The 25,922-nt window shown below is 40.0% G+C and overlaps 2 protein-coding genes across 2 annotated transcripts; both read left to right on the forward strand.

Moving 5' to 3' along the window:
* Positions 1 to 2,640: 2,640 nt before the first annotated feature.
* Positions 2,641 to 9,485, forward strand: LOC146609478 (sialidase-1-like). Its single transcript, XM_085346328.1, has 7 exons — positions 2,641 to 2,824; positions 3,193 to 3,448; positions 4,401 to 4,663; positions 6,819 to 7,001; positions 7,409 to 7,628; positions 8,548 to 8,781; positions 9,373 to 9,485. The coding sequence occupies exons 1-6, from the start codon at positions 2,741 to 2,743 to the stop codon at positions 8,766 to 8,768; spliced, it is 1,227 nt and encodes a 408-aa protein (XP_085202454.1). The 5' UTR covers positions 2,641 to 2,740; the 3' UTR covers positions 8,769 to 8,781; positions 9,373 to 9,485.
* Positions 9,486 to 12,241: 2,756 nt separating this feature from the next.
* Positions 12,242 to 24,689, forward strand: LOC146609479 (sialidase-1-like). Its single transcript, XM_085346327.1, has 6 exons — positions 12,242 to 12,476; positions 15,008 to 15,197; positions 15,575 to 15,837; positions 17,918 to 18,100; positions 23,372 to 23,591; positions 24,375 to 24,689. The coding sequence occupies exons 1-6, from the start codon at positions 12,390 to 12,392 to the stop codon at positions 24,593 to 24,595; spliced, it is 1,164 nt and encodes a 387-aa protein (XP_085202453.1). The 5' UTR covers positions 12,242 to 12,389; the 3' UTR covers positions 24,596 to 24,689.
* Positions 24,690 to 25,922: the final 1,233 nt, after the last annotated feature.

A 25,922-nucleotide genomic window follows, 5' to 3' on the forward strand; every position in this document is an offset into this window, starting at 1 on the left:
GAGGCCTGGGAGCTTGAGGGTCCTGCGCAGTATCTTAGCTGTTCCCAGGACTGCGCTCTTCTGAACAGAGATCTCCGATGTTGTTCCCGGGATCTGCTGGAGCCACTCGCCTAGCTTGGGAGTCACCGCACCTAGTGCTCCGATTACCACGGGGACCACCGTTACCTTCACCCTCCACATCCTCTAGAGCTCTTCTCTGAGCCCTTGGTATTTCTCCAGCTTCTCGTGTTCCTTCTTCCTGATATTGCTGTCATTCGGAACCGCTACATCGATCACTACGGCCGTCTTCTTCTGTTTGTATATATATATATATATATATATATATATATATATATATATATATACAGGGTGGGCCATTTATATGGATACACTATAATAAAATGGGAATGGTTGGTGATATTAAAGTCCTGTTTGTGAAACATTAGTATATGTGAGGAGGCAAACTCCTCAAGATGGGTGGTGACCATAGTGGCCATTTTGAAGTCAGCCATCTTGGATACAACTTTTGTTTGGAAGAGGGCCATGTGACACATCAAACTTATTGGTAATGTCACAAGAAAAACAATGGTGTGCTTGGTTTCAACATAACTTTATTCTTTCATGAGTTATTTACACGTTTCTGACCACTTATAAAATGTGTTCAATGTGCTGCCCTCTTCTCCCACTCTTCACACACTGATAGCAACACCGCAGGAGAAATGCCAGCACAGGCATCCAGTATCCGTAGTTGCAAGAAGCTAAAACTTCAGAACGACTGTTACACATTAACTCATAAGGTCCAAGGACCCCACTGTGGGTCAATATGGATTCACACGTGTGAAGATCTAAATATAATATCCCCAGACCAAGGCGTGCTAAATCACACAGAACAGAGAAAGGTCAGATCTTAACACAGTCCCAAAAGACATAAAAATTTGGACAATAAATCAGACATCTACAGCCACAGCACCCTGTGTATTAGTAATTTTTTCACATTTTACCTTTAAATGTGGCACCAGCTCCCTTAAAAGACAAACAGCACCTTCCACATCCACACAGGAGTGTCATGGCATTCATGTTTTTGGCAGTTTTAATAATTAAAAGTGCAATCAGCAGCTGTTCTGCTGCAGAATATGATAGAATATAAAGAGAGATGTATAATGTGCACTGACACTTAAGTGAGTATGCTAGTTTACTGATTTATATCTTAACCACCAGATTTCCCTCCGCCCCTCCTACTGAAAAACACCTCTAGGCACACACAGTTTTTGAAAATGTTTTGTATCTTTTCAAGAAAAGGTTATATCGCACCAATAAGAGTCCTTCCTCACTGTAAAGGTTTAAAGTTTAAACTTTTTTCTCTGAAAACTGGATTTCCGCATGCAGCTTCCTACTAAGTTGAGTTGAGGTTTGGAGCTTCAGTAAATAGCACAAAAACCATTTTCTGCTCTAACTTTGCTTTTGTTTTGTTTTTTGGTCGTGTGTGTGTGTGTGTGTGTGTGCGTGCATGACAGGCGTCCGTGCTGTTTCTGCCCCCATGTGTATAAAAATGGTAAGTGCATGAAACCTTTTCCATGTTCTTATCTTTTGAATGGACATCTGAAATCGAAGAAAATTAGAATTACATGCTCAAAATTTACACACCAATGACATTTATTCCAAAAATAAAAACAAACAAACAAAAATATGTTTAATACTGTATAGAACGGTGGCTGGGAAGTGCAAATCACATTTACAACATCAACAACAAAATAACATTTCCAAAAACACTTTTACGTAAAAAACAAAAACAAAAAATGACAACAAAATAACATTTAAGAAAACACTTTAATAAGTCCGCAACAAATTAACAAGTCCGCAACAAGTCCGTTTGTTGAAATCCCGTGTTTAGCTGCTGCTTCTTCTTCTGCCGTCAACTTAAAGGCGCTTTACCGCCACCTGCTGGGCTGGAGTGTGGACCATGACGGTTTTAAGGCCTGGATATTTTCTTAAGAAAATCCCCGTGGCATTTAAAAATCTGAACTTCATTATCTCACCCATACTCTTTTGTAAAATCTCTTCAAACATTAACTGAACACTACTTCTGTGAAAAGCCCTTGTTTAGCTGACTACAAATCACTTTTCTGTACTACAAATAATGTAGTAAGCCTAATCGTTGAGTCACTTCCGGTATTTCAGACAATCCATTTCCGTCAAGAGCCACTTGTTAATTTGTTGCGGACTTGTTAAAGTGTTTTCCTAAATGTTAGTTTGTTGTCAATTCTTTTATTTGTTTGTTTATTTTTTTTATGTAAAAGTGCTTTCGGAAACGTTATTTTGTTGTTGATGTTGTACATGTGATTTGCACTTCCCTGCTTCTCTGTAAAACATCTATAATATTAGTTTAACTATGAAACTCTTCCTTTAATTATTAAGGAAGGATGTGCAAGGATGTGTAAAACTGTACAACATGCACAATACAACCTTGAATACGTATTACCTTTTTTTAAAAAAAAGACATGATAAAAGTAACTGCATTATTTGCTTATGTAATGTAAATAACGATATTCTATAATCAGTCGTTAGGATTAAAAATTAAATCAAGTAAAGTTTCCTCTTTTATTTTGATAGGTGCTTTAGTCATGTGACCGTCTTTGTCATATGACTTATTGGGAAGATGTGTTGGTTAAAGAAGTAAGGCAAGATAAAAGAGAGGCTTTCGCGCGATCTTTGCTGTGTGTTTCTGTTCTGAAGAAGAAGAAATCCGAGAAGGAAGTCAAACATGGCAGCATGGCGGCTCTCTGCACTGTGGTTACTACTCTCTGCTTTGGCGTCTTCGTGTGTCCTCACCGTCAACCCTTCCCAGGTACAGTGCCTGTTATTACCTGCTTATTACCGGGTTATAGCAGCATGCTGAAGCCCTGCAGTGTGTGCGGTGGAGCTGGTGACGTGTTAGCTAAGGTTGGTTAGAGTGAAATCGATTCATTAAAGGTTAAATGTTAGGCTTTTTGTTTCTTTTTCTCTAGAACTTGCATGATTTGGGGATTTCTAAGGTATAAATAATTTTTAGGTAAATGTTGCAGTTGAATAAAATAAAATAATTTCCAAAACTCGAAGCACGATCACATGACACCTAAAGTATGCTGAAGATGCTCTTGGCCAAACTGGTTTTGCCTGTAGATACTTCTCAGTCATCCCTGACTCTTTTTATCTGCCCTCCTCCCTGCTGTTCAGATTGATCCCCTGGTGTTTGAGGAGCAGCTCCTGTGGGTGAGTGGGTCCCTCCTCCCTGCTGTTCAGATTGATCCCCTGGTGTTTGAGGAGCAGCTCCTGTGGGTGAGTGGGTCCCAGGGCCAGGTGAATACCTACAGGATCCCGCTGCTCACCTTCACCCCCAAAGGAAGCCTGCTGGCGTTTTCAGAAGCCAGGAAGACTTCTTCTGCTGACCGTGGAGCGAAGTTCATTGCAATGCGGCGCTCCACAGACAAAGGCAAGACTCAGCTGAGTCAAACTAACAGCCTGTATACGTGCATTTGATCACAAGTCAGAGCAACACAGAGGGTCAAAACATGCAAAACTTCACTTTTAAACAAGACTGGGAAGTGGAAGCGCTGGGAAGAAAGGCAGACGTCAAAGCCAAATGCAAAAAATAATAAATAAATAAACAGATAAAGGTGTTAAAACACTTTTGCATCATTTTTGCTACATCTGTAACTTTTGTGCAAATTGTTTAGGTTTTTTTTTCTGGGGGGAAAAATCACGCTGATGATGTAGAAGTCTCAAAAACTAACATAAAAGAGGTATCAAATACAATACACTGGAAATGAGCAATCAGCTAATACCTGTCGTGAGCCATGACAGCATTTATTTTTTACCTCTGCTCAAGAGGTTGTGTTTTTGGTAGCATCATCACTCTGTCTGTAGACACGATAGCTTAAAACGTTAAGAAGGATTTGTAGAAGAGCAGCACAGTCATGATTCATTTGTCCATCCCCCTGAAAACTCTGAAAACTGTCCCTGTGTTAACCTCATGTGCGATTAAAACAATTACGGTGCAGCGCGATGCAGAGACTCACACACCTGTCTCTGATGTTTGCCCTCTCTGTGGAGACCAGTTCAGTTAAGAGACATGTGCCATTATCATTAGCATCAGTCAGTTTTTGCAGCAGATATTTGGTTTTACAAATATTTTCAAAATTATGTCACACATGTCACAGTTTTAGCCCTGGTTTGTAGAAAAAAACAGCAATACAACAGCTTGATTGCATAAATTCTCGTGATTGAGCCCCAAACATAAAACTGAAATCTTGGTTTTAAAAGGAGAAAATGCACAAAATTAGTGGAAAATATAGACAAAAAAAATTCAGAGTTATAACACAACTGTTCCGTGAGTAGAAAGTTAAATCATAAAACGTCAAATTGAACAATTTATCATCTTCCAGGAGCCACCTGGTCCCCGACCAGCTTCATCGTCGATGACGGGATGAAGCCGGACGGCCTGAACTTAGGCTCCGTTGTGGTGGACGAGGAAGTGGGCTCAGTGATTCTGATCTACGACGTGTGCTTCTACCTCGACCACTGCAGCCCACCCAGCATCATGATGGTGGAGAGCCGGGACGACGGCCTCAGCTGGACCCCGCCCAGAAACCTCTCAGTTACGCTCGGGGTGAAGAACTTCATTCCCGGGCCGGGCCTCGGCCTCCAGGTGAGAGAGAGTCATGTGACACTGAAGTGAGTGAACTTCTCAAGATGTAAAATGATTTCAATGACCTTTAAGCCAGATTCATTTTTATTTGGATCATGTGAATCCTGACAGCTCAGTATTTCCATGAAAGTCATAAAGTAAGATTTTACTGCGTGGCTTTCCACCTCTGTAATTATGCATAATTTTGCACGTGTGTGCAAACTTAGTGCACTGGTTTGGCAGTATGAATCTTTTATTGTCAGTGAAAAGAGTGTTTTTTGTGCATTAGAAGCACCAAGGCCCTTATTGAATCTGCTGATGGATCAGATCGTTAATCTTGATCAGTTTTCTGTGTAGAAGGAGAGCTGTCCTGCACTGCTTTATTATCTCTGTGTAGAAACACTTTCATGTGTGCAAAAGGCTGCATTGCTGTGAATTTAGCAGCTAGCTTTAACAAAAGGAACTGATGAGCCTGGAGGTTAAGTGATGGAACAGTTTGGAGCTGGTTCTCGATTCCTGTCTCTTTTTTTTATCCTGTCCAAATTAAAGAAGTGAGAGCAGAGATCCTCATAGCTTCAAGCTCAGACAGAAAATGGTCAGTATAGCACCTGAAAGTGCAACAGTTTGGCACAACAGGGTTTAAATCCCTCATGGAGAACCAGTTCATTACAAATGAACTTAGTGTTATAAACTGAGCTGCCTGGTTTTGTTTTTGATGCCATATCACAGCCTCTCTCAGGCGCGTTGTTCGTCTTTTCTTGTTGAGGTCAAATGATCCACCATGTGAAAGTGCTGACATGTATTCAGCCTCGGCGTCACAAGCTGAAACTCACCGACCATGTGCACGCCTGACCTCGTGATGCCACGTGTATCATATTCCATACAAGCTATTCTCAGTTTCTGTGACCTCAACATTGTCATAGACAGATTAGTTTTTCCTGAAAATGCAGAATCAGTTACACAAAAATGCCTGATGTTGCAAGAATTGTCACGGTTCTGGTTCATTTTGACCCAGCGTTTTCAGTTCTCTGAGATTTTTGTATAATGTCGAGTTCATTAGTGATTTATTTCCATGGTTCCTAGGTTTTGATCCCTTGCCCCTCGTGTTTCTCTGTGCCCCCTCTGTTCTGTGTTTAGTTTTCTCTGCCCGTGTGTTCCCTCTGTGTAAAGTCCATGTTTCTTGGTCTGTGTCTTCGAATGTGTGAGTTTCCTGTTTTATTCTGAAGGTCTCTGTCTCATATGAGTGTTTTCAGCTTTACGTCTGTGTAAAGTTTATTCCTCCCAGTTTAGATTATCTTTTGTTCCGTTTTGCCATTCTCTCCTTGTGTTTTATTTTGCAATAAACCTCCTTCGTATCTCAGCGAGTGCCTGCTCTTGGGTCCTCATTTATTTCCCCACACAGTTAGCCATGACAAGAATGATGCAAATTTAAACTCATATATGCAAACTAATATTTTTTCTTTAAAAAAAAATACTTTTCTGGTAAAGATTTAATAGTTCACAGGTGATCAACAGGTGTTACTGCTGTTAATGTAAAAAAACAACAACTATATTTGGCGTTTATACGTTTTAAGATATAGTTTGTGGCTTGTTAGTTTTTATTCTAGAAAGGACAGAAGAAAGAAACCAGGAAAGCTATGGGAAAAATTCAAACCTGGGCCTAAGGAATAACCTTATCACATATGGTTTACCTGCTGTACCAGCGCCCAGTTTGAACTCGAGTGCTTTTATTGCTCTAATTCAGAGGGAATAAAAAAAATCTACTTCTTGGCTTACTGCTTTTTTGCTCTACTTAAAATGTAAGTGACCTGTATCTCTAAAGCAGATAGATTTGGAAAAGATTTTGATGACTTTAAACAATTTTCACAGTTAAAGCATAATAAAAAAAGACTTAAAAACTGAAACAAGAACCTAAACAAGGAACAAATACTTGAGGTTGCAGGAGAGCACAAAAACAACAACATGCATAATAAACCCCCCCCCAGATTCATTCAGTCATTACTTTTCAGTTTAAAGCCTCAGTAAACCCAAAAGGTTTGCTTTTTAAATAGAAACCTTTAGGTGTTTAGTGATCTACTCAGATGTAATACTATGCACTGATAAGAATTATAACAGAGGTCACGATGCTGACTCTGATCACCATCTTTCTTCCTGTTTTGTCTGCTCTGGACTACAGAAACGCTTCAATCCTGCAAAGGGGAGGTTGGTGGTTTGCGGTCACGGGACGCTGAACGGCGACGGTGTTTTCTGCATCCTGAGCGACGACCACGGGGAAACCTGGTACAACGGTGCGGCGCTGAAAAGTATCCCCTACAACCACAAGAAGAAACCACAAGACTTTAACCCTGATGAGTGCCAGGTAAGAGGTATCCAGGAAAATGTGTCACTGGGATTAAAAATGTCTTTTTTTGACAATGATCCAACAGACACACAGCTACCACACAGCACAAACAAGTAAACACTATGATGATGTAAAAGAACATATAAAGAATATAAAAAGGTTAAGTTTTAAATTGATTTCAGTGTGACTTTAAGAGAAATCACATTTACCAAAGCAGTATTTTCACATTCCTATAAAACTGGATGAAACTTCCACATAGTTACCTGCTTTGCCAGTTTCAGTTCCTTCTGTAGATTCTATGAACTGGCATCATAGTAAAAGAGAAGTTCATAAAATGTGATATCACTAAAGCTAGGTCTGTGCAGTGACACACACAAGCATTAACACAAGCATTTAGTCTTTTCTCTCCGTCTCTTCTTCTCCAGCCCATTGAGTTGACTGACGGCACCATCGCCATCAACGTGCGGAACCAGAACAGATACCACTGTCAGTGTCGCATTGTGGTGCACAGCTATGATGGAGGGTTGACCCTGCCCTTGGAGGGCCTGATCTTTGACGAGGCACTGGTGGATCCTGTAGTGGCAGCTGGAACTCTGCAAAAAGAGGGCGTGATCTACTTCACCAACCCCTGCAACGAGGAAAAGAGTGAGAAGCGCTAAACTCTAGTAAACAAAGCACTTTAATTCTGTAGAAGCACAGTTTCTAGTTTTGTATGCAGTACTTTTGTTTATTTTAAGTAAAGATATAGTTACACTGATCTCTCCTCATACGAAATGTTCAGCTTTCACACAGTTTTTTTATACTCTTGTCTCTGTATGATGTCAAAGAGAGCAGTTAGCTCAAAGGACAGAAAGGGAGGTAAAATGTCTTGTTTCTAATAGTAGATGAACTGAAGGGCTGCACAAAGGCCCAAATAAAATAAAGAACGATTGTTTTGATGAGTAATTCTCTTCCAGAGTTTAATAATCAAAATATGGAGCCGATAATGAGGATAAGTCCTCTTCCAGTGAACATACACTGTTCAAAAACACTAATGGAGCACAATCTTGAAGAATGTCAGTAGACTCATTTTGTAGTGCTCTGGCAGTTGCACAAAGGAGCAGAGACTACGTCCCTGCCTAGCTCCTCATGTAACCTCCCCTGTCTCCTGGTATCTCCTCCACACTCTTGAGACTGTACTGGGTGGCACAGCAAACCTTCTTGTGGCACATATGGATGTGTCACTGAACTATCTGTGCAACCAGAGTACCAATAGTGAGAAGGACACTAACACAGAGCAACACTACAGAAAAATCAGAAAGGATGGATAAGGCGAGAGCAATGGTCTTTGCAAAAGTACTCCCTTTTTTGGTAGTTTGTCTCCTCGTTGCCTCTCATGTTGTCACTTTAATTTGCACCAAAGCAGCCGAAATAGATTCACAATGGTTTATGCTCTCTAAGTGGAGAGATTGAGATACGATGATCGAGGATTCCCTTAATGCTTTTTTTAATTGAACTGAAAACTCTCTAAGATTTATGTTATAAAGTTGGGTGATCGAGTAAATAACCTCATAATCTCCCTCAGGAGTGAACCTAACCTTGAAATGGTCGCTGACAAACGGCAAATCTTGGGAGAAGGAAGCCATGCAGATATGGGCGGGACCGAGCGGCTATTCCTGCATCACTTCACTGGACAGCGGTTCTGCAGAGGACCGCAAGTACATCTTTGTCATCTACGAGAAAGGCCACAATCAGTATTTCGAGACTGTCTCGTTCGCCAAGATCCACCTGTATAGTGGCCATTAAAGCAGACGAGAAGGTAGGTAGAAAATGTCAGAAAATATTATTAAATCCTTTACTTAAACATCCAAAAGTTCATGAAGTACATCTAATGTGTCCTTGCACTTAGATAAGAAAAGCACGTACATGGCTATTTGCACAAAAATAAATATAACCTTTTAAAATGTTCCAGTGAAATCAGAGAGCGCACTTCGAGTATTTAAAGTTCAGTGTGAAGTTAAAATGGCCTGTGACCTGTTGTTGTAATTACTGTGTTTAAATGTAATCAAAGAGCAGAGGTAAGCAGGCAGCGTTTGCAAGAGAACCCTCGAAATAAACATAAATGTTGCTCTCTTCTGTTAACCGAGGAGGACCGTGCGACTTTTCATGTAAGATGCACTGTGCAAAAATTAGTAAGAGAAGAAAATTACGCTTGATACATGGCAGCACGCTGCGATGATCAAAATCAAGACGCTTCGGGTGGCAGAAGAAGCATCCATTTAAACTATATCACCCCAACACGCAGAGACAAAGTTGTGGATGAGAAGCCGGGTTTACGTCTGTTCATTTGTTGTCTTATGCAGAACAGTGTGAACTGTCTAACAATATTTACACCTGTTTTCTTTCTCAGATTGAAACACTGCAAGAAAACTAAGAGGGTTTTTTAATCCATCGAATTTCTCAGGAACGCAAAGAGACTTTAAAAACGAATTTTATGATGTCAAAAAAATGGAGAGACAAGGATCTGCACAATGAATGTCACGCTATTTTTGATTAAAAATCTTTTTTTTAATTTTTTTTTCTATCCTTTACATTTTCCAAAGCTGATGTATGTCACAGCTCTTATGTGTGTTTTGGTAAATAGCTGCAGAGCCACAATATTCTGACAGACTCCTGACCTCACACAGGAATGATGAAGCAAGAGATGCTGAAAAAACTACCACCCTTTCTTTTCTGAGCTACCTTTCTGATATATCATTGAAATGACGGTAAAACTGACACAGTCATAGACATCTGGCTTTAACCAGGCCACGACGCATGCACAGTGTTGCCAAAATCTAGAGCTGCATAGAGACGAAGTGAAAATGCAGTTAAAAGTCCACAATTTATGCGCACCTTCACATTTTTCAAAGCTGCGGGCCAAATGGAGTCTGTGCCAGTCTGATTCTAGCCCCCGGACCTTATCTTTGACACCCCTGGTGTAGTCACATAAGTGAACTTCTTAAATATACAAGATGCCTCAAATTCTGAAATCAGTTCTCCTCTTAGAAAACTGATGTAAAATATTAAATTCAGGTACTTGTGTGATCGAATGTGTGAAAAAAACAAGGTGCTTAATGTAACCAAAGGAATTATATTTAGATTTTTATAGAAAATGCTGCATTTTTTTTTTTACCTGTGGGTTTTAAATGTCCAGCTGAGTCCATTAGATCTGCTGTAATAATAATAATAGTTTCCTTGTGTACTGTAATTGCATTAAGCAACACTTTTCTGGTCTTACTGACCACTCTGAGCACTTTAAAATACAAGTCGGGTACATTAAATGTGCGGTAGCTGATTTTCTTCCTTGTAATGAAATTGTTCTTGTTTCTGTTTCTATGATGGAAAATGTCACTTTATGTTTTTCTCTGAGTGCCTGTTTGATATAAATATGGCTCTAATGTAGGAAAGAATTTCCTTTTTTCACAGTTTTAAATTGTAAAATGTTTATTACTTTTATTTTCCAACATACTTCTGTTTTTATTGTTTATTCAGGGATTTAGTTGGGATGTGAAAACACGGGGAGGATCTTTACTAATCAGCTGTACGGCAAATCAACAAATAAACTGTTTCATGAAGTTGTACATGTGAAGTTGGATTTTTTAAATATTATTTTAAATAAAATCTTCTTTTTACTTTCTGCATTTTTCTGCATCATTTTTGCAAAGTGAGTTTTTAATCTGAGTGGTTTACATTTACCTGTGTGTGTTTGTGTGTGAATGACGTAATAAAACTGTGTTTGTATGTAAGGAGAATATGTTGTCGTTTTAGTTATCTATTGTAAATGTCCAGTTGGGTTAAGGATGGCTACTATTTATAGAATAAATAAACGATCCTGATCATTGCAAGCATAGAAAAAAAGTCATAGATCTACAATTTAACCCTTAAAATATGCTGTTTATTGGCCAACCACACAGGGAAATGCATCCACATGACACTGTATTATGCAGAATTGTCATGGTCTCCGTGCCTGCCCGGTCGGCCCCACAAGGCTACATTTGCTGTTTCTGTTCTCTCCCTCTCTGCCTGGACGGAGCTCACTGTGGGCTCCCGCCCTTGGCCCACACACACACCTGACAACAATCACCTGTCATCACCGGGAGCACTATTTGAGGCTGGAACACAGCTCCTCTCGTCGCTGGAGGATTGTACTACTGACGTTAGTGTTCTCACAGCTCCTGTGGACTTGTGCTTCATAATTCGTGATTTGTGATTAGTTGGTGACTTTCCTTCTCTTCTGCCTCAGATCTCTCTCTCCCCCCCCCGGACCTGCGTCCTCCCTGCCGTGTGAACGTGTGTGAGTGTGAGCAAAGAAGACGTGAGCGAGTGTGAGAGAGCTACCCTGTGATTCCCCGGAGTTTTAGATCCCTTCCCTCTACATACATTGCACTGGCACTGTAAATAAACTACACCTTGGAGACACCTAACCGCTCTGCGTTTGAGTCCCTGTAACCAGATCGTGACAAGAATATATAAACTTTATGTTTTATATGTATCTAAATCTTTATGCATACACTCTTTGAATAAAATCTAAAGAACAGTTTGAAGGAGGGTCATTAGTGCCCACTGAGCTGATGTTTGCAGCTTCACTAGTTAAATGTAAAGGATTGTTTTCTGCAGCTGATTTGAGTTTTTTGGTCTGTGGTTCTGTGGTGTGTATGTGCACGATTTCATGATTATCTCTGTACAGCACACTTTAGATTGCCTGACGTCTGTGCTATTTTCATGATATTCTGCCACAGTTTGGATAAAAGTAATAAGTGCATCCATTCTGCTGTATTGTGAATAGAGATATGATAATTTAGTGCATAAGTAAATTTGAATTAGATGCACATATTTACGCACGGACGGTATTTCCGGATGTATATTCGAGAAAAAACTGAGCCAAGACGATATAGATGTAAGTCCTGCTGATCCATCAGCTATATTAATAATTAATTAAAAATGTCACAACACGTGTAATATTATGTATTTGCAATTTTATACATGTATTTACACCACTTGCATACAGGCTTTCTTGTAGACTCAATAAAATATAGCAATTAAAGTGAAAAGTAACATTTTCAAAATAGTCCAAATAAAAAAATAATAATAATTATAATAATAAATTTCTAATAGTTAATAAAGGGCTATAGAAAACATGTCAGGTTAAATACCATTAAATCCGAAGTAGGCAACGAGTGACGTTAGTCATGTGACTCCCACCTTGGGTCATATGACTCACAGGGGCAGGCCTTTCGGTATATGAAGTAGAGGAGAGAATTTTATCCCTACTACTCTTTTTGTTTCTGTTTTTGCGGACTTATTTCGACACTTTCTTTCCTCACTCGCTTCTTTGTGTCTGCCGGAGTGAAGAAGAAGAAGAAGAAGTTACGAGAAAGAGCCAACATGGCAGCAGGAAGCCGGCTCGCTGCTCTTTGGCTACAGCTCTTTGTTGTGGTGTCTTGCTGTGTTTCTAACGTCAGCCCTCAGCAGGTACAGTAGCCCGCAATTATCTGCTTAGTGTCTCTTCATAACAGCATGCTAAGTGCTCGGCATGAATTTCTGAGCAATAATGTGACAGCGGATGTCTGTGCTGAAACTACAACTTTAGAAGATGGACTACAAACATGCACTTTACTTTCATTCAGGTCATATAACGCGCAACCATATAACAATAAGAATATATAAAAGAAAAATAATATTATATATTTCCTGCTTCAGAGATAAAACAGTGCAAAGACGTTCAATGACTGTAGTAAAATCATCATCCATCACTTATCTAGTTTAGCGCGGTTGTTTTCTGGGTGGAGAGTAATCTAAAGGCAAGCAACCCAACAGTGGATATAACCAGGGGTTAAAGTGGGATTTGGCAGTTGGGGGAACTTGAAGTTTTCTGTGTTTGCGCATGTAGTTTAGTTTCTTTGTCGCCTATTGCCCCGCATTTCTTAGGGTTATTGCTCTTCGCGGATTCAGCCTGCTGCTGAATACAAACTGCAACTAACAAACTAAATGTGTGACAAACAGTTTGTGTGGGACGCGTTAACAATGCTGGGATTAAAGCAGATATATTACATTTGAATGAAACTTGCCCATCTCTCTTGCTAAGTAAACACCATAAGAAGTTTGTTCTTGTGGCCTCATGAGATAGTCTGCATTCTCTGTTATTTCACTGTTATTTGGGCTGCTGCTCTCTCTGGTAACAGACCATTTTTAGCCAGTTATGACACACACACACATCACTTCGAACCATTTCCTCTCGTGTGACACTTTAAAGTCACACTAACAAAAAAAAAAAAGACAGTAACTCTGTTTCTCAAAATATACTGCTGCTTCATTTTCTCTGTGGTAGTTTCCATCATATTTAAAAGCCTTTTTGTCTTATTGGTGAGTTGTAACTTTGACTGATGGGCATAGCGTTAGACAGGATAACCTTCACATGCATTGGGAGTCTGCAGGAGTCTCCATGGACTATGATTACAGATGACATTGTGATCTGTAGTGAGAGTACTAAGCATGTGGAAGAGACTCTGGAGAGGTGCAGGCATGCTCTGGAGAGAAGAATTAAACTGTTACTAGACCTGCTATGACGTATGGTTTGAAGACGTATGTGCTGACAAAACGACAGGAGGTGCAGCTGAAGATGTTAACATTTTTGTTCAAAATGACCAGGATTAGAAATGAGCACATCAGAGGGAGAGCTCAGGTTTAGAGACCTGCCAAACCAGGACGTCGACAAGGGAGCCCACAGAGCAGGTTCATAAATGATGTGAAGCAGGACATGCAGAGGGAGTTGCTAAGGATAGGGTGAGATGGAGGCAGATATGAAATGCTGAGCTGTTGTGACCCCTGAAAGAACAAGTTTCTACAGTACTGATGTTACATGAATCATCATTGCTGCTTTTAAACCTTAAAGCTAGGGTAAAGGTGGAATTTGGTAAGTGTTACTAAAGAAAGGCTTACATTCGTATTGATTGTTCCTACCAAAACCCTTCTAGAAGCAACATGTGTCACTTAGTCATATGCATATGGACATTTATTTTAATGCATTATCAAAATTAACTCTAATTTCAGCTGAGTATATTATTGCATGGCCAGAACTTTATGTCGAATCCTATGAAAAAACTTAAAACCATAATTCCCACGTAAATGTCTGCTGTCTATCTGTCTTATGGCTTTGTTGACCTGCATTAGTGCACCATGCAGCTGTAAACCATACAACACAGTATACACTTTTAATAACATGTTAGAACTATCAGAGGATAGTCTTCAGATATTAGATAATCAGATAACTTCAGCTGCACATCCTGTACAGATCCACTGCCTGATTTTAAAATCTGGCATGCACTAGGACGTGGTATGTAAGCTTTAAATTTCCAGTTTATCTGTTACAGTCTTTACCCTTCAAAATAATCTCTCATCTTCTCCTGACCTGTCTGTCAGTGTGAAATCATATTCACTTTTGTGCTCCTGGAAAATACTGCAGCTCTACCCTTAGCTAACAGATGTATTAATATTCAAACTGCACAGAAACAGTTTGTGTTTTTGGTGATAGAAGTTGAGATGTTTGAAATGTTGAATTTAACTTACTTGACATATTAAAAAAACAGAAGGAGGAAGCTCCTCGCTTCAGTGGAGTTGGTGCACGACAGGGCCATGTGATGACTTTAATTGCCTTCATAGTCATAGCTGAAAGGACTGTCAGGCTGCACCACATGAAAAATGAACTGATTTAGACTATTCTGTACCAGATTACCTGCTATCAGGTTGAATTATTTATTTATTTTAGGTGCCAGGATGCCACTTTAGACCTTTGATAATAGTTTCTAGTGGCTGAAGGACACAAAATCGCTTCCTTAAAGGAAAAGCAAGATCACCTGATTTTCTTTTCATTTCCTGAACTCAAAGCCAGATCACATGTTTGTCTGTTACATGACACCTGAAGCATGCTGAAAATGCTCCTGCCTACAGATAATTCACAAATATCTCTTCCCTCTCTTTTACCTTCCCTTCTCCCCGCTGTTCAGATCGACCCCCTGGTGTTTGAGGAGCAGCTGCTGTGGGTGAGCGGAGCCCAGGGTCAGGTGAACACTTACAGGATCCCGCTGCTCACCTTCACCCCCAAAGGAAGCCTGCTGGCGTTTGCAGAAGCCAGGAAGTCTTCTTCTTCTGACATTGGAGCGAAATTCTTTGCTTTGCGGCGCTCCACAGACAAAGGCAAGACCACTGCAAGAGATAGACAGTCACACAAAACTTACAGTGTGTCAGAAAACAGTCAGCAGTCACATGGGCGCAAATGAGGAGAGTTTATCGCTTCTGAATGAATGTCTGGGAGTGTATGTCATTGTTAGCATCAACCATAATTGATATTTTGAGTAGATGTTTGGTTTTATTTATATTTACCTTTTTTTTTTTTTTTTTTAACATTTCATACCTTGAAACTGGATCAACGAGTTCTACGCAGTGTTCAAACAGACTGATGATATAAATTCTGCTGACTGAGCCTTGAAATAAAAGTAAAAATCACAAAAGCACAAAAAACAGGTCACGTTTTCTCTGCTTCATCTCCTCCTCTTCCTCTATCATCTCTCTAGGAGCCACCTGGTCCCCGACCACCTTTATTATCGATGACGGGGCGGCACCGGATGGCATAAACCTGGGCTCTGTTGTGGTGGACGAGGAAGTGGGCTCAGTGATTCTGATCTACTCAGTGTGCTTCCACCACTACCACTGTAGCCCGGCCAGCATCATGATGGTGGAGAGCCGGGATGACGGCCTCAGCTGGACCCCGCCCAGAAACCTCTCGGTTACGCTCGGCGTGAAGAACTTTGCTCCCGGGCCGGGCCTCGGCCTCCAGGTGAGAGAACAAGACATGTGACACTGAAGTGAGAGAACTTTTCAAGCTGTAAAATGAGCTAAAATGTAAGTGAAACGACCTTTAAGCTGGATTTATTTTTATTGTGATCATGAGCTCCTGGGTGCTCAGCAATTCTCATCACAGAGTCACGATTCAAGATGTTAAAGTGAGATTTTCCAGGCAGATTTCTCTGTGGCTATAATGTAAATTTGGTTCCTGTTCCTGAAATCTTGCTCCATGCATCTGTTTTCCACCTCTGTAATTATGCTCTGAAGAGGTTTAGGTGTAATGTGCAAAAACTAATTTGCATTAAATTAGCATTAAGAATATTCTTTTGATGCTTAGCAAAAAGAGTGATTGTGTGTTCATGCATTAGAAGCCACAAGCCTTTTATTGATCCTACTTGTAGACTACATTCTTTATCAATCTGACTCCCTATCTGTCAATAGAAAATTGTACTTAGTAGTCAGTATAATCCTTTAATGATATAAGTTTGCATATGGTAGAATACTGCATGTAATCATTAGTGTTTAGAAGTATATAGTTGGTGGCATATTGAAAGAATGTCTCATCCTAGGGGGTCTGTGACATTCCAGGGTGTTCTGGCGTTCACCCCCACATCCTGGGAGTATGGGAGAGGTTGTACCTTGTCTTATTGTTTTACGGTAGGATTAACGTAGCTATGTCAGTTTTAGTCTAAGTGCTTTTTTACATATAGATGAACTGTTGGATTTTCCAGACCAGCAGGTTAAGGGAAGTTGTTTATGGGGTCACACTCTGACACTCTGACTGACACACACACACACACACACACACACACACACACACACACACACACACACACACACACACACATTCCAATGTGACTCGGGTACAAAAGCACTGGTTTGAGTTTGACATCAGAGTTTTACAATGTGCAGCTGTCATAAAAACAGGCCAGCTTTAATAAAAAGGAAAAAAAAAAGAAGTCATGAGCTCAGAAGATAAAGGATTACTGAGGATTGCACTGGTTCGTGATTGCTGTCTCTTTTATTATTCTGTCCAGATTAGAGAAGCGACACCTGGTGTTTGTGCTGATATGCTGTGTTTGGTTGTCAGGTGGTGCTGTGCACGATGAACAAACAGCTCCGCTTTGGCCTCGTCTGTCCAAAGGACATTGTTCCAGGAGTCAGCGCGACTAAGCTGTGCTTTCATGTTCTTTTTAGAGAAGACAGGCTTTCTCCTTGTAACCCTTCCAAACAAGCTGTGCTTGTTCAGTCTTTTTCTAAACGAACATTAACTGTAACATTTAATTTGCTAGATGAGGCCTGCTGAGTCTGAGATGTAGCTCTCAGGGATTTTTATCCAGCTTCTCCCAGCATTTAACCATCTGACCTTGGGGTGAATTCGCTGGGACGTCCAGTCCTGGGAAGATCAGCAGCTGTCCTGAATGTTTTCCACTTTTGAGTCAACTTCAAATTGTTTGGAAACCCAGACTGATGGGCAGCAGCAGTTGCTCCTCTGAGATCATCGCTGGTGTTAACACACACATGAATGCTCCAGACAAGCAAACCTCTGCTTGCATAGAGGTGCTCAGCTCACACACAGGAATATTAAAGCTGGTTTATAAAAGAAAAAGTTAGAGCATAATGTAAGGCACTGCAAGTGTAACAGCACCGATATTCAGTAAATGAACCTCTTTGTTTTTGTGTGAGCTATATTTATACTTGCCTTTCTAATATGGACTTTATTCAATTGAATTTAACCAGATGCATAGCTTTATTTTCAGCTTTGAATGCATTTAATCCAGACAGTAATGTCTGCAGCTGCTTGTTTCTCTCCACAGTCTATATCAATCTTTAAGAGCTGTTATGTTTGTGGATATTACACCTTTTTAATCAGTAATATGACACAAAACAGTATCTGTAAAAAAAAAAAAAAAAATTATTTGAACACAGCTCACTCGTTTAATTCCTCTCCTCTTTGTTTTCTCTGACTTCTCAGCTCACCAACCGTGTTTAAACATTAAAAAAATACTAAATGATGATAACCAACAGCTGCATCCCTGAACTGTTTTTTGTTTGTGTCTTTTGGACTACAGAAGCGCTTCAATCCTGCAAAGGGGAGGTTGGTGGTTTGCGGTCATGGGACACTGGAGGGCGACGGTGTTTTCTGCATCCTGAGCGACGACCACGGACAAACCTGGTACAACGGTGCAGCGCTGAAAAGCATCCCCTACAACCAGAAGAAAAAAGCGCAGGACTTCAACCCTGATGAGTGCCAGGTATGTTTGCTGGTGCCGTCAGTCAGTTAGAGATTACAGTTAGAGCCATTAGTATTTGAACAGTTACAGAGTTTTTTTGTCATTTCCACAATTAAATTAACTTTGTTGTCGACATTAGCGGAAAACTTTCTTTGGTTCACCATGCTGCAGATCAATTCATAATCAATCCATAATAAAAATACTGGTAATTATTCATACAATAATAACTACATACACACCTTTTTTCTACCTAGTGGCATCAGAATAAAGAGGACGTTCTCAGACAGCAACAACAGAACGGCGTTTTTAAGACGCCAGTGTGATACAGATTATCTAATGAGGTTTGTTGTCAACCAACAGCAGTTCTGACAATGCTGCCCAGTTTGTTTCTATCTGCCACACTCGGGTTACCATCCCAGATGGAGATATTGAAGCTGACATACACCAAAAAAATAATGTTTTTGTTGACTTTTAACTTTTTAACTTCCTAAAAAAAAAAAAAAACTCTGACTAGCTTTCTTGTTGATGACATCAATATTTTCCATAAATCATACTTCCCATAAATCTTGTCATCTTGTCCTCAGACGCTTGAAGCTTTTACTGACTTAAACAGACTGATCAGAAAGTGAAAAACCTGTTTTTTGAGCCTGTGTAATTCAAGGCGTTTCCCTTTGTCAGCATTAATCAGCAAATAACAAGATTTACACCAATCCTCAAATCTACATACCTGAGCAAAATAATCAGACTTAAAATTACCATTAAAGAAACCAACAAACAGCCATAACATCAGCAAATGTTAAACATTTTCACATTCCATATCCTGTATTTGCATATCATTTATATAAACATAACAGTGGTGATCAAACATCATTCAGCTTTAGATTACTCTGTTTGTATCCTTAGAGATTGAAGAGATTGAGATTGAAACTCGCTATGCAACGGCTGTGAGTCATCAAGTGAAAGTTAACTAGCCAACCGCTGTAACTGCCTGACATACAGAGAAGCTGGGTTCAGCTGTGGCTCACCAGTCAGCCTGTAATTTAACATTGTGCCTGAGTGAGCTTCTGTTTTTTTACACATAAATATCCAGACCACCAAGGAAAAGGACAAAACAGACTTGGTGAAAGCGGGATAAAGTCATCGTGGTTTTGTGGAAGAAAGAACGTTTCCTCAAGCAGGACAGTTGCTGGTGCCTTCTGTGCTCACAGCTTCACAGTTTGTTTGCCTCAAAGTTCAGTTTTGAATCAATAATTGTTCCAAGATGTTTATCAGACTCAAGACGTTATACCACCTGGCCCTTTATAGCTGTGACCTGTTGTGTGTGAGAACATTTCCTAAAATCAGACCAATCAGTGATTAACATCTTTTGACATTTTTTAACTGAAGAGAGGACTCAACGTGCCATTTAACAGAATCATGAGGCTGGCCTCCTGCAACTGACTAACAATAACAGAGTCATCTGCATACTTTAGCACAGTGCTGTTTCATACCTACTCTAGCACATGTTTGTGTACAGGTCAGCAGGTCAGGTCAGAAGGCCACGTGCTTTTACTCGTTCCAAAGACATAATGCAAACTCTGAGATGATAGAGCTTTCTCGGCTCCAGAATTGTGGAAGGATTTATCATCGCACATCAGGTGATCTCCTTCACTTACTTGCTTTATAAATAAAGTGGTACAGGATAAATAATACCAGAGTTTCACTACTCTACTATGATGGATTTAAAAGTGCAGACTTTCAGCTTAATTCACGATTACAAAACGATTAACTGTTTATAAATGATGGCCCTTTTTATGCACAGTCCCCCATTTCAGACGCTCAAACACGATAGGAAAAATTAACATAAGGATTGTTTTTAATGCTTTTAATAACGACTCCTTGAAGTCAAGGACATCACCGAATGTTGCATTTCCTCCTTTACAGTTTTTGCCCGTTGCTTGAACACATTTGGCAAAACGTCGCTCATTGTGCCAAAACTCTAAACACAAGTAAACACGACACAACACTGGGAAATATACCATACACATCTGTGCCAAAATGAAACTCCACTCCCAAAACCTAAACTCTGCTGTCAAAACCTAACATTCCTCTGTCAAAATGTAACTCTGTTGACAAAATGACACATACTTGCATCATATGCAAACACTTACAGATCAGGGGGAACACACTAGTCTTCTTTACATAAAACACTGCAGTCCTTGATTTCCATTGTGTATTCAGAAGGCACATTTACAGGAGACACATTTCCAAACAACCAAAAACGCAAATAGACCTACTCAATAGTGTACATCGCAGTACCATGAATTCAGATAAAGCAAAAAAAAAAAAAAAACACAACACAATAATACTGCAATAGAAAAAACACTATACTGTAAACACAAAAAACCATGACAATTGTGCATAAGTGGGCTCATGGATCCCGCCGTCTGTTGGGGTCTGGCCACAGGACCTCATCAACATCGCAAGCAATGTCCTCTCCCGCTGGGCACCGGGGAAAATATCCTCTTGCATGTCGAAACCATCCATGGATTGCTGTCACCTGAATGTCGCCGCAGGCCTGTTCCATTGCCTGCAGAAGAGGCATGCGGGCATGTGGTTGGCGGTCATATACACGTCATCTCCAAGCCTAAAAAAACCCTCAATAGGGTTTAAAAATGGTGAGTAAGGGGGCAAGTATACCACTTCAAATTGATTGTGGTTGGAGAACCAGGCCTGGACCAGAGCAGCCCGATGGAAACTGACATGATCCCATATCACCACAAACCTGGGCTGATCTGCTCTGTTCTGTACAACTATATCATGGAGAGCATCTAGAAATGTGAGTATGTGTTGGCTATTGTATGGACCTAGTATTGCATGATGGTGCAGAAGCCCTCGAAGGCATATGGCGGCACATAATGTGATGTTTCCCCCGCGCTGCCCTGGGACGTGCACAATTGCCCTTTGGCCAATTACATTACGACCCCGTCGTCTTGTTTTGCTCAGGTCGAATCCAGCTTCATCAATGAAAATGTATTCATGAGGCTGTGCAGCTCCATCCATGGCCGAGATTCTCTGAAAAAAAGGGGAACATGTCACTGTACTACAGTGCTACACATACGGCACCCTCACCCCATCACACAGGTACCTGTGTAGCTCTCAGAATAGATCCATGTGGTACTGATATGGTACATATTCAGCTGCTACTGGACTTCACCAATACTCTATTGTAAATGTAAGGGACAGTTACACGTACCCGTACATATTCAGCTCGAAGTCCTTTGACCCTGTCACTGTTCCTCTCGAATGGGACTCTGTAGAGCTGCTTCATGGTGATGCTGAGTTTACCCAAGATGCGTCTGATGGTGGTGATGCTCACATGGTTTATGTTGCTGAACACTCGCCTGTCTGCAAGTATTTTCCGTCGTAGCTGGTGGAGACGGATGGCATTGTCTGCCCTCACTAGGTCCACAACGGCAAGTTCCTGCTGTTGTGTGAACAGGCGTTGCCGTCCTCCCCCAGAAGGTCTTCGGGTCATTCTGGAGGAATACAACCACATATTGTCATCGGTTTGCTTATTTTTCTTACAGTACTTTACTGTATGTACTGTGTCATCCACTGTACAACACTGTACTTCAATATAAGGAATCAGCCACTTTGGCTGCAAAAGGAGCATTAGCACCCCGTACACTTGATATGGTAATGTGATATACTGTAGAACAGTGCTATGAAACCATCTGAGTAGAGCAGAAGGTATGGAGGTGAAGACATACCTGTTTTCTAGTCGGAATGTTCGTATTACAGATGCCACTGTGAAGCGGCTTAGATGTGGGTGGACTCTCTGCCCAGCTTCCCTCATAGTCAGGCCATGGTTGATGACATGGTCCACCAAAGTTGCTCTTATTTCATCAGAAATATGGGTCCGTTCATGGCCTCTTCGGCCTTCTCCTCCTCTTCCTCCTCCTCCTCTACCTCTTCCTCTTCCTCTTGCTCTCCCTCCATCCATGCTTGCAAAGTTCTTGAAATGGCTACGCTGAGGGCTTTTTGTAGTTGGCTAATTGGTGTTCGGTTTTGCAAGTACGTGCCTTCAGGTGTGTATTTGAGTGGTTGCAATTATCCGATGTGTTTTGTATTTTGGATACATGTGTTTTCCGAATGGCACCCTGAGATTTCATTTTGTGAGCGAAGTGTCTTATGTATGAAATAGAGTGTAGCATGCAGGACCATGTGTGTTGCATAAAGGGGTAGGTGTGTTGCATAAAGGAGTAGGAGTGTTGCATAATTGGTACTGGGGTGCAAAGCAGCGCTTTTGTTTAAGGTATGGGTACATGTGTTTGAGGTATGGTAACAAAAGCTTCACGTTGTGTTACTTTAGTCTGAGCATGGGTTTATAGTGTTCAAGCAACGGGCAAAAACTGTAATATGCTCTGTCAGTCCTTTACTGCAGATGGTTTCCTTCCTTGCAGCTTATTTGAGGCTTTTTCTACATTCACTTTTCTATTTAATAACTGAAACGCGTGCCGTGTTTGGTTGGATCAGGTGACTCACTTGGCCTATGAGGAATATCCAGTTTCTTGTGAAATTCTTGAGTGTGGTTTGCAGTTTGCTTCTGTCAGCAGTCACATCATCAATAAACACTGGTGACTCTGTTTCATTGGCAGCCGTAAATTTCCATGTCATAATATTGTTTCCATCATGTTTGACACATGATGTGGTTTGCTTTGGATCATGAACAGTTCCTTTCTTTCTCCATTCTGTATCTTCCCATCATTCTAGTATCAGTTAATCTTGGTTTAATTTCTTCAACCAATATATTCCAAACCTGTGGAGGCTCTATTAGTTGTTTTTATGGAAAAGTATAATTTGGTCTTCTTGTTCTTGAGTGTAACTAATGATTTGAATCTTCTGATAGACCTACGTTAAACAGCCACTTCTCTCTTGTCTTTGGAAATGTTTATGTGGAGTTTTAAAATGACTTTGTTTTGCTTGCATTACAGAAAATTATCAAGTGGTTCTTGGGGAAAAGTCACACTTGTAGCAGCAAAAATAAAGTTTGGTGGTTATTAAGTTAAAGGGGAGTTAGCATTAGTTTATTTAGTGACATTATGAGGAAGCGTGAATGCTCATAGTGCACTGTTGTGAAGTGTGGTTCTGCCCTCTAGTGGACAGAAAGTTGTTGTTTTTGTCTTTAACTTCAGTGTAGATTCTCCCATTTATTTTATTCAGTGCAGTTATATGAAGGCATCCCTATTACAATTGTAATTATAATCTTTCACCTTTGATACACTCTTTTCTCCGTCTGTTCTTCTGCAGCCAATCGAGTTGACTGACGGGACCATCGCCATCAACGTCCGGAACCAGAACAACTACCACTGCCGGTGCCGCATTGTGGTGCACAGCTATGATGGAGGGTTGACCCTGCCCTTAGAAGGCCTGATTTTTGACGAGGCACTGGTGGATCCTGTAGTGGCAGCCGGAGCTCTGCAAAAAGAGGGCGTGATCTACTTCACCAACCCCTCCAATGAGCAAAAGAGTAAGAAACACGAGCACTAAGCTTTTTCATCTCTGTGTAAGACTAGCAAAAAGTTAGTTTTGTGTATTAAGAATGTTACTCTTTATGTATTCTGTATGCCATTCTAGTGAGAAATGCTAATATGAAACATGGTGATCTCTGCTCCCGTTTCTACTCTTTGCTCATATCAGTTGCATTAGTTATAATTATTAAATATTCATGTCCTGTTACCCCAAAAATGTCCACCCAGTTAGTTCCTGAGTAAATTTAGTATTCACTAATAAATTTAATTTAATATTTGGTTACTTTGGCCACTTTTAGTGTTTTCCTTTACGGCACAATAACTACTTTATATTCTTATGGAATCCAATGATAATTAAGTTTATTTCAGCTCCCCTAACTTATCTGGTTTGTTTTTACTGTAGCTCTATAAATCATGGCAACTTTCCACTTTTTTATGAACTGTATTCACATATGAGCTAAAGTACTAGCTCAGTAAAGCTTCATAAAAAAGTGACTTTCACCTTATTTCGGTTTCAATTTGAACTGAAAGTAAACACAGAAATCTGATGCTACGCAGTGATCCATGCACGCCAGTTTGAGGCAAACTTTCTGGCAGAAAATGATACCATGATGCAATGCTGTAATCAGATAGATTGACCTTGTTTCCCTGAATCTTTGCAGTACAGGTGGAAACTGCTTAATCAGCACAAAACACAGAGTCTCACTGATGAGAAAAAACCCAGGTTGAAATGATCCTGATTAAGTTGAGTGGATAAATAAGTGATGCTTTATCTCCTTCAGGAGTGAATCTAACCCTGAAATGGTCGCTGACAAACGGCATGTCTTGGGAGAACAAAGCTGTCCAGATATGGGCGGGTCCGAGCGGCTACTCCAGTATGACATCACTGGACAGCGGCTCTGTAGAAGACCGCAAGTACATCTTTGTCATCTACGAGAAGGGCCAGAAAGACTATTTCGAGACTGTCTCGTTCACCAAGATCCACCTGTATGGTGGTCGTTAAGAGCACACGAGGACGTAGGTAGAGCAAAGTCAGACATGAACTATGGTGCAAACTAAACATAAATAACTTATCTGTTTTGTCTCAGATTTAAACACTTAAGGGAAAAAAGAAAACCGGAAGAGGGTTTTTTTTTTTTTTTAATCCATCATCTTTCTCAGGAAGATAAACAGACTCATTCTAGGATATCACGAAGATGGAGAAAGAAGAATCTGCACGCACACATTTTGTGATTACGCCATCAAAAAATATTTTTCTCTGATTTAATCCTTCTGTCCTTTACATTTTTCAAAGGGGGTTTAAATCACGTGTTTGTAACCCTTTAATTTTATTTGCCAAGTAACTACACAGCTGCAAAATTCGGGCAGAGAAATATGTCAAAGCAGGAAATGCTGAAGATTGTTTTACAGACGGGGTACATAGTTTACAAAAAGCTGATTGTTAAGTATTTTGTAAACCTAATTGTTTTGGGACAGAAAAAAAACTAATGTTTGAGTGTGTGAAAGTGAAAATTACTTTTGAACCACTATAGATGCAACAGTTTTTTCTTTTACTATCATAAAGTTTGCTGTGAATTCATGCTGATTGAAATCAGTTCTACCTTTAGAAAACTTGTAATTGTGTAAAATAATGGCCTAAAAAAGCAAAACCTTTTTTAAAAGATATATATTTTCACTTATAAATTCTCTTTAATTGTTTCTTTGAGGTTTAAATAATTGTTTCATATACATGTGTGGAAGAATGTGTGAATGAAAAGGTGCCTAACGTAACCCAAAATGTCTTTGTTTGTATTTATGGAGCGGAAGCGGAGTTATTTTATTTGTATATTTTAAATGTCAGATTATGACCAAATGTCCTTTGTCTGTAGTTGCTTGGCGGATAAATGAATCTGTGCTGTAATGGATTTTCCTTCTTGTCACATTGTCCTTGTTTTTATGGATTTGATTGTGGAAAACACACTTTTTATGTCTGAAATGAAAATAAAAGGGAGGGACTGATTTAAACCACAGTTGAAGGCAAAAAATGTCACTTCATGTTTTTCTCTATACGTCTTTCTGATACAACTCTAATATAAGGGAAAAAACTCATTTTTTCAGTTTTAAGTTGTAAAATATTTACTGCTTTTATTTTGAAACTTACTTTACATTAGAATGAAAATCAGTGTGCTGAGTTTTCCAAAAGAAAGAACATTTAGTTGGGATATGAATATCAGAATCAGAATCAGAATACTTTATTGATCCCTGGGGGAAATTATTTTTTGTTACAGTGCTCCATTTTAAACCAACATTAAGACAAGACGGACAATACGCTAACTAAGAATAGTACAATA

Source organism: Diplotaxodon limnothrissa, linkage group LG22 (assembly GCF_057381915.1).
Source record: "Diplotaxodon limnothrissa isolate DT_005_m linkage group LG22, D_limnothrissa_male_GT1.1, whole genome shotgun sequence".
In the NCBI taxonomy this organism is placed as follows: Eukaryota; Metazoa; Chordata; class Actinopteri; order Cichliformes; family Cichlidae; genus Diplotaxodon; species Diplotaxodon limnothrissa.